Source organism: Penaeus monodon, chromosome 7 (genome assembly GCF_015228065.2).
Source record: "Penaeus monodon isolate SGIC_2016 chromosome 7, NSTDA_Pmon_1, whole genome shotgun sequence".
Classification (NCBI taxonomy): domain Eukaryota; kingdom Metazoa; phylum Arthropoda; class Malacostraca; order Decapoda; family Penaeidae; genus Penaeus; species Penaeus monodon.
The window spans coordinates 5,985,599-5,998,098 of record NC_051392.1 but is presented as its reverse complement, the minus strand read 5'-3'; the positions used below and the strand labels follow the sequence as shown (position 1 = coordinate 5,998,098).

General features: G+C 50.7%; 1 protein-coding gene across 2 annotated transcripts in view; it reads left to right on the top strand.

Annotated features, from left to right (window-relative positions):
• The window catches only part of LOC119575010 (DNA-directed RNA polymerases I, II, and III subunit RPABC3-like), a 112,370-nt gene that overhangs the window by 85,400 nt on the left and 14,470 nt on the right, over positions 1-12,500 (top strand). For both annotated transcript variants that reach the window (XM_037922324.1, XM_037922325.1), the window contains exon 3: positions 1,806-1,986. In XM_037922324.1, the coding sequence (XP_037778252.1) occupies positions 1,806-1,986 (181 nt within the window). The remainder of the gene's footprint in view (positions 1-1,805; positions 1,987-12,500) is intronic.

The following is a 12,500-nucleotide window of genomic DNA, read 5'->3' as shown; positions in this document are numbered from 1 at the left end:
CTCTCTTTCCTCCTCCTCCTCCTCCTCCTCCTCCTCCTCCTTCTCCTCCTCTCTTCTCCTGTGTCTCCTTCCGTTGTCTTTGTGTCCGTCTTCGCGGGTGTCCTCCGCCGTCGCCCCGTGGCGCCCGCGTCCTTTGTGCGGCGCTGGGCGTGGGGAGGGCGTTCGAGCCTCCCCGCTTGCATGGCACAACAGCCCCCGATAAGCCGCTGCCGATGGCGTGATAGCAGCCTCCGCCCTCCGCCGATAAGGGCGATATAAGCCGGGGCGCAGCGTGGCCAGCCGCAGTCGCAGCCGGGCCGAGGCGCCTCCGAGAGCGAGCGCCGGCCAGGTCAGGTCGCCGAGAGCCCGAGTGCGTGACTCGGCGGCGCCTGGCACTCCGGAGGGCCACGTGGAAGGCCATCCTGTCAGTCGGACTTCCCCGCCGGCCGGAGAAGGAGGTCGTCGGCGCGCTGGAAGGGGTCGTGGCGGCGCACGGGAGGAGGTGGTCGTCCCGGGCGTCGCCATAGCGTCCGTATTCTGCAGATGGACTCACGGCGGAGCCAGGAGCGCCGCAGTGTCCGCTCGCCCGCCTCCTTGTGGATTTACTCTCATTCTGTCTCTCGCGTGATCCGGCGGCGGCCACGGAAGAGCTCGCCCTTCCGGTTCCGAATGGACAACCTCCCCCCCCCTCCCTCCCCCCCGATCTTGGAGTTCTGCTCGGATATTCGGAATAACAGCGGTCGGGCGTGACCTCGTGCGAGCAGCGAGACAAGGTCACTGCGGAAGGGCGGGTCGCTCGTGGACTCGAGATACTCGTCGGCTGCGTGTGATTTGCAGCCGTTTTAATAAGTGCGGGGAGGCGCAGGGAGAGGAGGGGCGCCCTGGTTGCTGTCGCAGTCTTCTTTTTCTTCTTCATCTCTCTTTATCTTCTTTCTCTTGTTCTTTCTTCGTCTTTCTTCTTCTTGTTCTTCTTTCTTCATCTCTTTCTTTTCTTTCTTCTCTTCTTCCCTGTCTCCACTTCCTCCTCCTCCTCCTACTCCTTCTCCTATTCCTCCCTCTTCACTTTTTCTTTTTCTATTTTCGTCTTCTTCGATTACTTCTTGAGTCACTTCAGACGAAGAAACACAAGCAAAACAAGAAGAAGTAAAAAGAAGAAATAAGAAAAAGAAGTGGGTGAAGAAGACGCGATGAGAGAAGGAAGGAGATAGAGAGGAAGAAGTAACGAGGAAGAGGAGGAGGAGGAGGAGGAGGGGAACGTGAGGAGTGCCTCGGGGACCCCTTCCTTAGGCTCCCTTTTGGAGTTCAATAACAAAGCATAAGATGGATTTCCAGCACCACGTGGCAGTTGTGGCTTGACGTATCGGCCGTGGCACGGTTTATGCTGCGAGAGTCTCTGGGTGCCCCTTTCTTTTCCTTTTTAATCCTTCTTGTGATGTTCAGTGCTATTGTTGTCTCGTGTTTGTGTGTGTGTGGTGTTTATTGGTTTGTATTTTTTTTTTCTTTTCTTTCTTTTTCTCATAAATTGGTTCAAGTTGTCATGGGTAAGTTTGGAGCCATAATGTGATATGTTCGAAAAAATATATTTTTATTCATTACCACAGACACACACGCACACACGCACACACGCACACACACACACACACACACACACACACACACACACACACACACATACACACACACACACTCACACACACTCACACACACTCACACACATTCCTTATCCACAAAACACACTCCTTACCCACACACACAAACACAAACACACCTAAACCCACACGCATCCCCCACGCTCCCCCATTGATTGCCCTCGCTTGTGTTGCCAGGTGACAAGTTCCGCCTGGTGCTGGCCACGACGCTCCGGGAGGACGGGTACCCGACCGACGGACCCGACTACAACCCGCTGGAGACCGGACCGTCGCGAGCGGATCCCTTCGACTACGTGATGTACGGCAAGATCTATCGCATCGAGGGAGATGACGGCCTGGTCGAGACGTCCGGGAGATTGTAAGTACCCGGTGGGGGTGGATGGGGGAGGGAGGGAGGGAGGGGAAGGGGGAGGGAGGGAGAGGGATTGTGGAAGGGGTTTTGGAGTGGCTGAATAGGATGAGGGTTTAGGGTCTATCTGTCGCGTAGGATTTTTTAGGTACGTATTGTTGGTGTAGGGTTCTTCGCTTGGGAGATTGGCAGGCCTGGTAGAGTGGTCGGCTTGGTAGACTGGTAGGTTTGTTTGGTTTTGCGTCTCCTGGTAGCCTGAGCTGCGACGGGAGAGGTTAGGAAAGTGCACATGCAATGCTGTTGACGGCGATTGCGAAAGAGGAAATGCAGGAGGAGGTTGCAAGACGCCGTTGGAGTGCCTCCGTTGTTGACTCATTATCTCAAGGTTTCACAAGGTCTCACGCAGGCATCGTGCATCTGCTTGGCTCTTTGCACGCACACGCACAGACGCAGACACGCACACACACAAAGCCAGTGTATATGAAAGTAGTTTGGTTTACTGAAATACGTGTATACATGCACCGCACACACACACACACACACACACACACACACACACACACACACACACACACACACACACACACACACACACACACACACACACACACACACACACACACACACACAAGCAAGAGTTGCCATAAATGCAAAGAGTTTCAAGATGCCTCCCCCCCAAAAAAAAAAACTACCATCAAAAAAACAAGAACAAGAGCAAGAAACAACAACAACAACAACAACAACACCGACAAGACCGAAAATCCACCATCATCGCCGAGCCTGCACCCCCCCCCCCTTCCTCCCCCCCTCCCCCTCTCTTGGCCAGGTACCACGAGAACCATCCTGAGTTCACATGGCTTCCGAAGTGTGAACACAGCTGGTGGTATCTCAGTGGTCCCTGTACCGATACCATCACGACCAGACAGTGACCGACGGAGGGACAGAGGAAGGAAGGAAGGGAAGAAGAAAGGAAGGAAGGAAGGGAAGAAGCAAGGAACGAAGGAAGGAAGGAAGACCAGGAAGAGAGAAGGAAAGGACGGAAGCAATTCTTATGATGTTAATGCGGGCCATTTTATGTAGTTTATTATTTTCAATTATAGAATTTTTATTAGTGTATATATTATCTAGACTTGTGTCTTTTTTTCCTCCAAGGCCTTTTTCGATATAGGCCTATTTTCTGCAGTATAGGCGACTTTCGACCTAGTCCTCTTTTTTTTATATATAGGCTTTTTTTCTCTTGCATTGCCTTCGGGTTTCAGAAGAAGGGGAAAATTTGGTGTATATCACGTATCGCTAGGAAGGCCCATTTTCCGTGTATATTTGTGTCTCTCTTTAGTAAGTAGATTTCCCTTACAAATGTCATAGGAATAAAATACGCAGTGAGTATATAGTTCATTTCTTGTTGTAATTGTTGTTGTTGTTGTTGTTGTTGTGCATGGTTTTAGAATAAATAAATATAAAGAGGGAATCGGACACCCCTTGTGTTTCAGAATTTCAGGATCGGCGAGAAGGAGGATCTTCGCTGAAAGAGGTTTGTGAAGCCGACCCCCCCCCCCCCTGCCGCCCATTTTTCCTTTTCCTTTTTCGAAGTGGGGGGGGGGGAAGGCGGGTCTTTATGAAAACAGTTTGCATTTTGCGCCTCTCCTGTTTGTTTGTTTGTTTTAATTCCCATATACATATTTATCAAATTTGGAATTCCTCCTTTTTTTTCTTCGGTTATTCTCTTTTTATCTTCTTCTTCGTCCTTAAATTTTTTGGTGATTTGATTGATTCTCGGATCACTCGGGACGGTTGTGATCCCAGCGAGGACTTCGGATTTCGCTTTCTCGATTTTTTTTTGTTTTTTCCTCTCTTCGTTTCTTCCCAATTCCTTTTTATTCTTAATATCATTATTATTGTTTGATTTATTTATTTATTTTACTTCTTTGGTAAATCATTGTCTTTCCTCTTTGGATTAAAATTCTTTGCCGTTTCCCAAGTCCTTGTTTTGTAATTAAGACAGCAGCAAGGGATAAAGAAAAAGGTGATTGATAAAATACAGTAGCTAAGTGATTCTTGTTGCAGCACCGTTTTTCCCCGCATTGCCTTCCTTTCTTAAGCAGCAAGGCAAAGACAGCAGTAGCAGCAACAGCAACAGCAGGATATATATATATATATATTTTTCTAATATAACTGCGAGAAATGCCAAACTTCTGTATCTCGGATCTTTTTTTTCTTTTCTTTTCTTTTTTTTTAAGTGTATATTGTGTCTAGCACTATGGCAACAGTAGGCAGCAGCCGCGGGACAGCTGGTAACTAGCACACGTCGAGCAGGAGTGTGCTAGCCGCAAGCGAGCAAGCGAGCAGCTCTTGCTAGGTTTGGCGTTGCGCTTGATTCAGAACGGAAGTACCCCCTTTTTTCTGGGTCGATTCTTGTCTTTTATTTTAACGTTTAGCAGCCCTCGGGGACTCGCGCTGGGACTAGTGTATATAACCCTCTCTTCGCAAGCCGTCCATAATGCCTGATTTCCTTCTTTTTTTTTAATGCATGATGTAAACAGCTAGCGCGTTTTATCTCTTAATGCTAATCAGTGCCTGGATGCCTGTGCAGTGCTAGGAGGAGTGGGCTAGCCAGCTCCGGCGCTCCTGGAGCCTGAGTCGCTCGGCCGGAGGGCACGGGCGGCTCCGGCCCGGGGCTGTAGGTTCGGCTGACGCGCCTCTCTTGCCCTCTTCCAGTTGAGTCCTCTCTTTCTGGTATATATGCATGTGTATGTACATATATATATATATATAATATATATATATATATATATATATATATATATATATATATATATACATAATATAATATATATATATATATATATATATATATATATATATATATATATATATATACATATATACATATATATATATATATATATATATATATATATATATATATATATATATATATATATATATATATACATGCATATATATTTATACACATATAGATGCATACATACATACATAGATATACATACATATACATATATATATATACATACATACATATCCTTTTTTTGTGTATGTGTGCAAAGAAAAAAATCTCTGATATCCTACAGAACCACCACGAATCCGCTTCACATTCAACCCCAAAACACGTGTTCCTTTGAACCGGAATCAAAGGGATTAAACGGGGTGTTGGAGGAGGCCATTTGACTGTCTTTTGTTTAGAGATATTATTGTTTCTATGCGTGTGTGCGTGTGTGTGTGTGTGTGTGCGCGACAGTATCCCAGCGTGCGTGGCCGTGTGTGTATGTCTGTAAACCATTGTGCGTGTCCGTGTAGGTCTGTATGTGCGTGTGCGTCTGTGTTTTATTGCGTGTGCGTGCGTGCGTGTGTTGGAGAGCCGGCGAAAGGCCTTTGGTGGCGTCACGAGATTCGCCTTAATTACCGCGATCTCCCGTTGGGTTTGTGGCGCAGTGTTGGGATCGCGGAGGGCCGCTTGTTAACGGACACTGGCGTGTTTTCTTCTTCTTCTTCTTCTTCTTCTTCTTCTTGATCTCACTTTTCTTTCTGGTTTTCTCTCTGTCTTTCTTTTCCTTTTTTCTTTCTCTTTTCTGTCTTATCTTTTCTTTTTCTTTTTCCTATTTTTTCTTTATTTTCTTTTACATTGTCTTCATTCTTTCTTCTTTTTTTCATTTTTACTTTTGTTGTTTTTCTTTCATTTTTCTCTCATACTCTTTCCTTTCCATTTTCTTTTATTTTCCTTTCATCGTGTCATCTTTTATCAAATGTCTTTTCCTTTTCTTTCTTTCTCTTCGTTTCAACCAATACTCAGTTACTTTTTTGTCCAGACTTTGCAAAAGAGGGAGAGGGAGAGGGAGAGAGGGAGAGAGAGAGGGAGAGAGAGAGAGAGAGAGAGAGAGAGAGAGAGAGAGAGAGAGAGAGAGAGAAAGAGAGAGAGCCTCGTTTGGGGAAGGAAGGTAGCGGGGCACGGGCTCAGCAGCGCCGCGGTGATCAATACAGAAGAATGTGTGGCATGAGAGAGAGTTCAGATTCTTTCATGGAGGCGTAGGGGGGGAGGGGTATAGGAGGATCTGGGCTAATGGGGGGTGGAGGGGGGGTCAGAAGAATGTAAGTCTAACGACGTGGATCATTACTTAAGTAGAGAGAGAGAGAGATGAGTGAGTGAGTGAGTGAGTGAGTGAGTGAGAGACAGAGAGAGAGAAAAATGTTTTGAAGAATCGAAATGGTTCGCGCGAGCGCCGGGGAGTGGGCGAGGGAAGCCACAGCTGTGGTGTCGGCGTGGCGTTGGACGTCTGCATGTTGGGTTGGTGGAGCCATGGCGTTTGTCCAGGCATCTGACACCGGGCTCGGGGTGGCACTCGCTTATGCCAGAATGCCACCGGGCTCAAGGGTAGAAACGCTCCTTCCAGAGTGCCAGAAACGTACGTGGGCGGCTTAGAGGCGGAATGGCGATGCCCTCTCTTCCCGGTGCCTAGAGAGTCGGCGACGCGCCCGACAGGAACCTGTTACGGAACTCCATAGTCCCGGCACCCGAGCTTGGCATTCACGTATGCCGTAATCGCGGTCGGAGTGCCAGGTGCCGTGTCGCGCGGCCTGGGTGTCGTTGCCTCCTATTATTGGTGACACAAGTGCAAGCGGTTGGCAACAGGCTGCAAGAAAGCCTTCCCGAAGTTGGTGTTCGCTCGAGCTGTGCGCTGGCGACGCACGTCCCCGTATGGGCCGAGGGAAGGCGCAGGGGAGGAGGCGCACCTGACGCCTTCGCGACGGACGGCCTCGCGCCACGTCAGCGCCGCCCAGGGAGCCGATCAGAACTGGAAATCAGATGACGAGTTGAGTAGAAGTATGTGGTTGTGTGCGAGGGCGCGTGGCGGCGCGTGTCGCCAGGGAGGAGGCGGTGGCGCCGGGCCGCGCCGCTCACTGCTGGCCCAGTCTGACCGTAACCACCACGCGGCTGCCATGGTCACGCTGCCATGCCCACCTGCGGGCGCTCCGCCACGCCCAGTGCCCTCGTCCCGGCGCACGCCCTCTGCCTCGCCGCTTGCTCTCTTGCCTCGAGGCCCTGCCACCGCTCGTGCTTCCCTGCCTGCCGGAGAGTGCCTCGGGCGAGCACGGCGGCGGCGCTCCGTTGGCCCTACGCGGAGGCTCTCGCTGCGTGCCCGTCTGCAGCTGCACGCGCTGCATTGCACGTGAGTGCATCTCCAGTGGTGAAACTCGAGCGCCCCGACAGGGTGCAGAGCAGCGCCATCAGCGAGGAGTCCGCCGGAGGAATGACCGGAGGCGAGCGCCAGGTGGCCCTCGCGCAGGAGGACCCTGCTGTCGCTCGGCCGCCTCCCGCGTCGCCCGCCGGAGCCCAGAGGCGGGGGCCCTGCGCCGGAGAGCGAGGCCGCCGGGGCGCGAGCAGGAGGGCGCCGCGGCTTGCATGACGGCACCAGACAGGAAACACACGTTGCGTGACATGAAGTGGGTCAGCGGCGAGCGCCGGCCGAGACTGCGGCGACAGCGCCCGGTGGCGCTGCCAGTGCGGCGCTCGCTTCCGTGCTTATTGCTTTTATGTTACTCTGACTTATTCTCAGCTGTGCTGTGGCAAATTCTAGCGGTTGGTTGTGCTTGAGGACAATGATCACTATCATGTTATTATCATTGTTACCAATATGTTCTATTATTATCATCATTTACCGGTGATGCAGATTCACTCTCACCGCCACCATCAGCGTTGCCATCGCCACCGCTGCCATGACGGTCGCAGCGATATTCGCCGACGTCAGCGGCGTGCCATCCCGCCGCCGCCGCCGCCGCCGCCGCTGGATTAGCCTCGGAAGTTGCGCACTCGCCCCCCCCCCTCCCGCATGCCCCCTTGCTCCGCCTCGGCCTCTCGCCTTCGCCAGCGAGAGGTCGAGGGAAGGACAAACCCGCGCGACGGACCAAGTGGCACTCAATTGCGAAAGCATGCTGGCGCGAATGTCGGCGTTGGGCGGAGGAGGAGCACCTCGCTTGGCTCGGAAGGGCTGCGAAGGGAGAGCGGGGGGGGGGGGAGTTTAACATTTTTATTTCTTTATTTTTTATTTTTTATTTATTTTTATTTTTTCATATTTGTTAGGTCGATGCATTATGAGGAAGGCAGAGAGAAAAGATAAGGAGAGAGAGAGAGACAGAGAGAAAGCAAGATAGAAGGACGGAGCGACTGGGTATGCGGGCAGGCGAATGCGAGGGCGAGAGAGGGCGTGCGGGCGTGATTCGAGCAATGCGAGTTATTGGGCGTGATGCCAGAACCCCCCCCCCTCCCCTCCTCCCCCACCCCGACCCCCCCCCCCCACCCCTTCCCGAGTCCTTGCACTTGTTTACGCTCGTGCATATCCGTCGATGCAGTGCAAGCATTGGTAGTCGCGGCTTGCAATGTGTGTGCGTGCGTGCATGTGTGTGTGTGTGTGCGTGCGTGCGTGCGTGCGTGTGTGTGCGTGCGTGTGTGCGTTATTCGTTGTTTTGTGTATTAGAAAATAATCATTTGGTTGATAGCTTGATATATAGATATATATATAGCATGATGAATTGGAGTAAATAACTCGACTGATTGACTGACACACCATTGGTATAAATAGTCCGGTTGGTATGATTGGCTTATGTGATACGTAAATAGAGTGACTGATAAGTCGCTGGAGAAACAGACAGAGGAAATGACCGATACATAGATGGTCGGGCAGATAAACGAACTGTAATCATAAACTGGAGTTGGGGAGGGAGAGGGGAAGAAGGGAAGAGGAGTTGGGGAGGAAAAAGGGGAGGGAGGGAGGGGTAGCGGAAGGAAGGGGAGTTGGGGAAGGAAAAGGGGGAGGAATGGGGAGGAAGGGGAGTTGGGGAAGGAAAAGGGTGAGGAAGGGGAGTTGGGGAAGGAAAAGGGGGAGGAATGGGGAGGTTGGGGAGGGGGAGGAAGGGGAGTTAGAGAAGGAAAAGGGAAGAGATGTGGAAGAGTTGGGGAAGGGGAGGGGAGGAGGGGTGGAAGTGGGAGAGGTAAGGAGAGGGAGGGGTGAAGTTAAGGAGGGCAGGGGTGAGGGTAAGGAGGGGAGGGGTGAGGGTAAGGAAGGGGGAGGGGTGAGGGTAAGGAGGGGAGGGGTTGGGGAAAGGAGGGAGGGGTGAGGGTAAGGAGGGGAGGGGTGAGGGTAGGGAGAGGGAGGGGTGAGGGTAAGGAGGGGAGGGGTGAGGGTAAGGAGGGGAGGGGTGAGGGTAAGGAGGGGAGGGGTTGGGGAAAGGAGGGGAGGGTGGGGTTACGGGGTCGATAGAGCTCGACTTGGACGTTAATGGACCTTCCGTGCCCTCGCGTGACGGGGCGGAGGCAAGGTCACTGTCAGGTGGGGGGAGGGTGGGGGTGTGGGGGCAGGGACGGGAGAGGGAGTGGAGGGGGATTACTGGGCTTATCCTCAAGGTCATGTCTCTCTCTCTCTCTCTCTCTCTCTCTCTCTCTCTCTCTCTCTCTCTCTCTCTCTCTCTCTCTCTCTCTCTCTCTCTCTCTCTTTCTCTCTTTCTCTCCATTTTTTTCATTCTTATTTTTTTTTCTTTTACTCTTTCACATTTTCTCAGTTATTTTCTCTCTCTCTCCCCTACACTTCCTTCTTCCTTGCATCTTTCTCTCCCCTTCCCTCCCTCTCCTGTTTTCCTCTTGTGAATATATATTTTATTATCATATCTCATTAATTCGCTATTATTACGATTTCACTTTTCTTTTCCCCCGGTTTTCCATATCCCGATCTGTAATTTATCATTCCTTTTTATTCATAATCATCATGCGTTAATATTATTATGATGATGATTACTATTATTGATATTATTATTGTTATTATTAATATTATTGACAATGTTGTTGTTGTTGTTATTATTATTATTATTATTATTATTATTATTATTGTTATTATTATCATCAGTCCTTTGTATTGAGTGGCGTGAGGAGAACGATGAATTAATGGACTCGTGTTTCTCTTCCGGAACTTGTCACTCGTAGAACCTGTTTCGTGCATCGATACTCGGTAATTTTTTTTCTTTTTTTCGTTTTGTTGTTGTTGTTGTTTATTTTTTTTTTTTTTTTTTTATAATAAAGGAGTCTGTTTGTTTAGTTTTTTTTTTTTGTATATTTGGATAGGTATCGATCTGTGTTGTATTTTTATTTTATTTTATTTTGTTTTATTTTATTTTTTACTTTATTGTTCATTGATTCTTATTCTCTTCGTTGTGGTTGTTATCTTCATGATTATGTGGTTTTGATATTTGATACAAGGCTGTCGATTGTTGCGGCGCTCAATCGCGGCAGAATTTAAAAGAAAACTATTTATATAAGATCGTTTTCAAATTGATAATGTTTTGGCGGTTCCATAAAAAAGCATGTGCGGTTTTTTGTATTGGTATTGTTATGTTATTCGTTTTATGGTCGTTGGTAACTATTTTTCCAGCAAGATATTTCTTCGTTGCTGTTATTATTGTTTACTGTTTGTTTATTTATTTATATATTTATGAGTATTTCTGTCTTTTTAGATAATTGTTTATGATCATGATCTCTAATACGAGCTAATACGATCACTCCCATCCTTATTATTAAATACGAGTCTTCCGTCACGTCATTTCGCCTCACCGCGCCCCTCGCCTCCGCCCCCTGCCCCTTTTCGCCGCCCCTTGCCCTTGCCACCGCCCCTTGCCACTGCCCCTTGCCACCGCCCCTTGCCACCGCCCCTTGCCACCGCCCCTTGCCACTGCCCCCCTGTCACTGCTCCTGCCACCGCGACCTCTGCCGGCGATCGGCTGCGGTGAGGCGACCGCCGGAACTGGCTGCCGAGGGAACCGCAGCCGCAAGGTTCCCAGGGAGATACCTGACCCCGTGTGACCTGCCTCAAGAACTCCCTCTCTCGCCCCTCCCCCTCTTCCCTCCTCCTCCCTCTTCCCTCCTCCTCCCTCTTCTCTCTTCTTCTTCTTCTTCTTCTTCTTCTTCTTCTCCTCCTCTTCTTTCTTCTTCATCCGTTTTTTTTCCGTCTGTGTCCTCTTCGTCTTCTTCGGCCGTTTCTTTTTCCTTCTTCGTCTTCTTTTTTCTTGTTGCTTCCATATGGACTGACTCTCATTTTCTTTATCTTTTTCTTTCTCTCTCTCTCCTTCCCTCCTTCCTTCCCTCCTTCTCTCCTTCCTTCCCTCCTTCCCTCCTTATCTCCTTCCTTTCTCCCCCTCCCTCTCTCTCTCACTTAATTCGTTACCCGAAAAGCGAAAAGGAAGACCGCTGACACAAAGGCTGGCAGGGGAAAGGGGGGGGGGAGGTGTTGTCAGCGTTGTCAGCAGTCGGGGACAAGGGGTCAGGCGATGGCAGGGGCGGGGGGAGGGGGGAGGGGTTGTCAACATTCGTGTCCCAGTTGGCACTTGGCACTGGCCCTGCAAACCACCACGTGATTCACATTCTCGCGCCGCTGGCACTCCCGCCCTGCACGCCCACGAGACCAGCGAGAAGGGCCAGTCCTTCTCGTAGGTTCTCTGCGCTCGTGCCGGGGGTTTCGTCGGGCCTGTGGCACTCCTGTGGCACTCCTGTGGCACCCCGGCGGAGCGATTCCTGAGAGGCGACTCCTGTGGGATTATGTGCACTCTCCCCGTCGCCGGCCGCCCGCGCTCGCCCCTCGTCCGCACGCCCGCACGCCCGCGCCGGGTGTCGGGGCACTTGTTGCGCTCTCAGTGTGCATATGCGGGTGTGGGTGTGCACTCGCGCGCGTGCGAATGTGTTTAGGAGAAGGAAAGTGCGTGCGTGGGCGTGGTGTGAGTGCGTGAGCAAGCGTGCGAGTGTGGAAAGCGGGAGGAGGAAGCGGCGGGCGGGAGGACGTGTCTGTGCGGGCGCTTGTAAGGCCTCCCCGCCCGCGCCTCCTCTCTCTTGACCCCCTGTGGCCCGCCCCTCTCGCGCTCTCTCGCTTTCTCTGTTTATTTCTCGCTCTCTGTCTTTTCTGTCTTCTCTCTCTCTCTCTCTCTCTCTCTCTCTCTCTCTCTCTCTCTCTCTCTCTCTCTCTCTCTCTCTCTCTCTCTCTCTCTCTCTCTCTCTCTCTCTCTCTCTGCTGAGAGGAAAACCGTCCGCCCTTCCGCCTTCTCCTTCTCCTTTTTCGTCGCGAAAGCTCTTTGGGATCTTGCGAGAGAGAGAGAGAGAGAGAGAGAGAGAAGAGAGAGAGAGAGAGAGAGAGAGAGAGAGAGAGAGAGAGAGAGAGAGAGAGAATAAAGAAAGAAAAAGGGAAAGGAGGGAGATTGGAAAGAGAAAAAAGAGAGAAGGAAAGAGAGGAAGAGATTGGAAAGAGAAAAAAAAGAGAGAAAGGGAAAAAGGGAAAGAGGGAGAGAGAAATGAGAGAAAGAGAAAAGGGAGAGAGGGAGAGAGAAATGAGAGAAAGAGAAAAGGGAGCGAGGGAGAGAGAAAAAAAGCGAGGGAAAGAGAAAAGGGAGAGAGGGAGAGAGAAATGAGAGAAAGAGAAAAGGGAGCGAGGGAGAGAGAGGGGAAGCGGGCGCTGCAGAGGTGGCGGCGCGGCTGACTC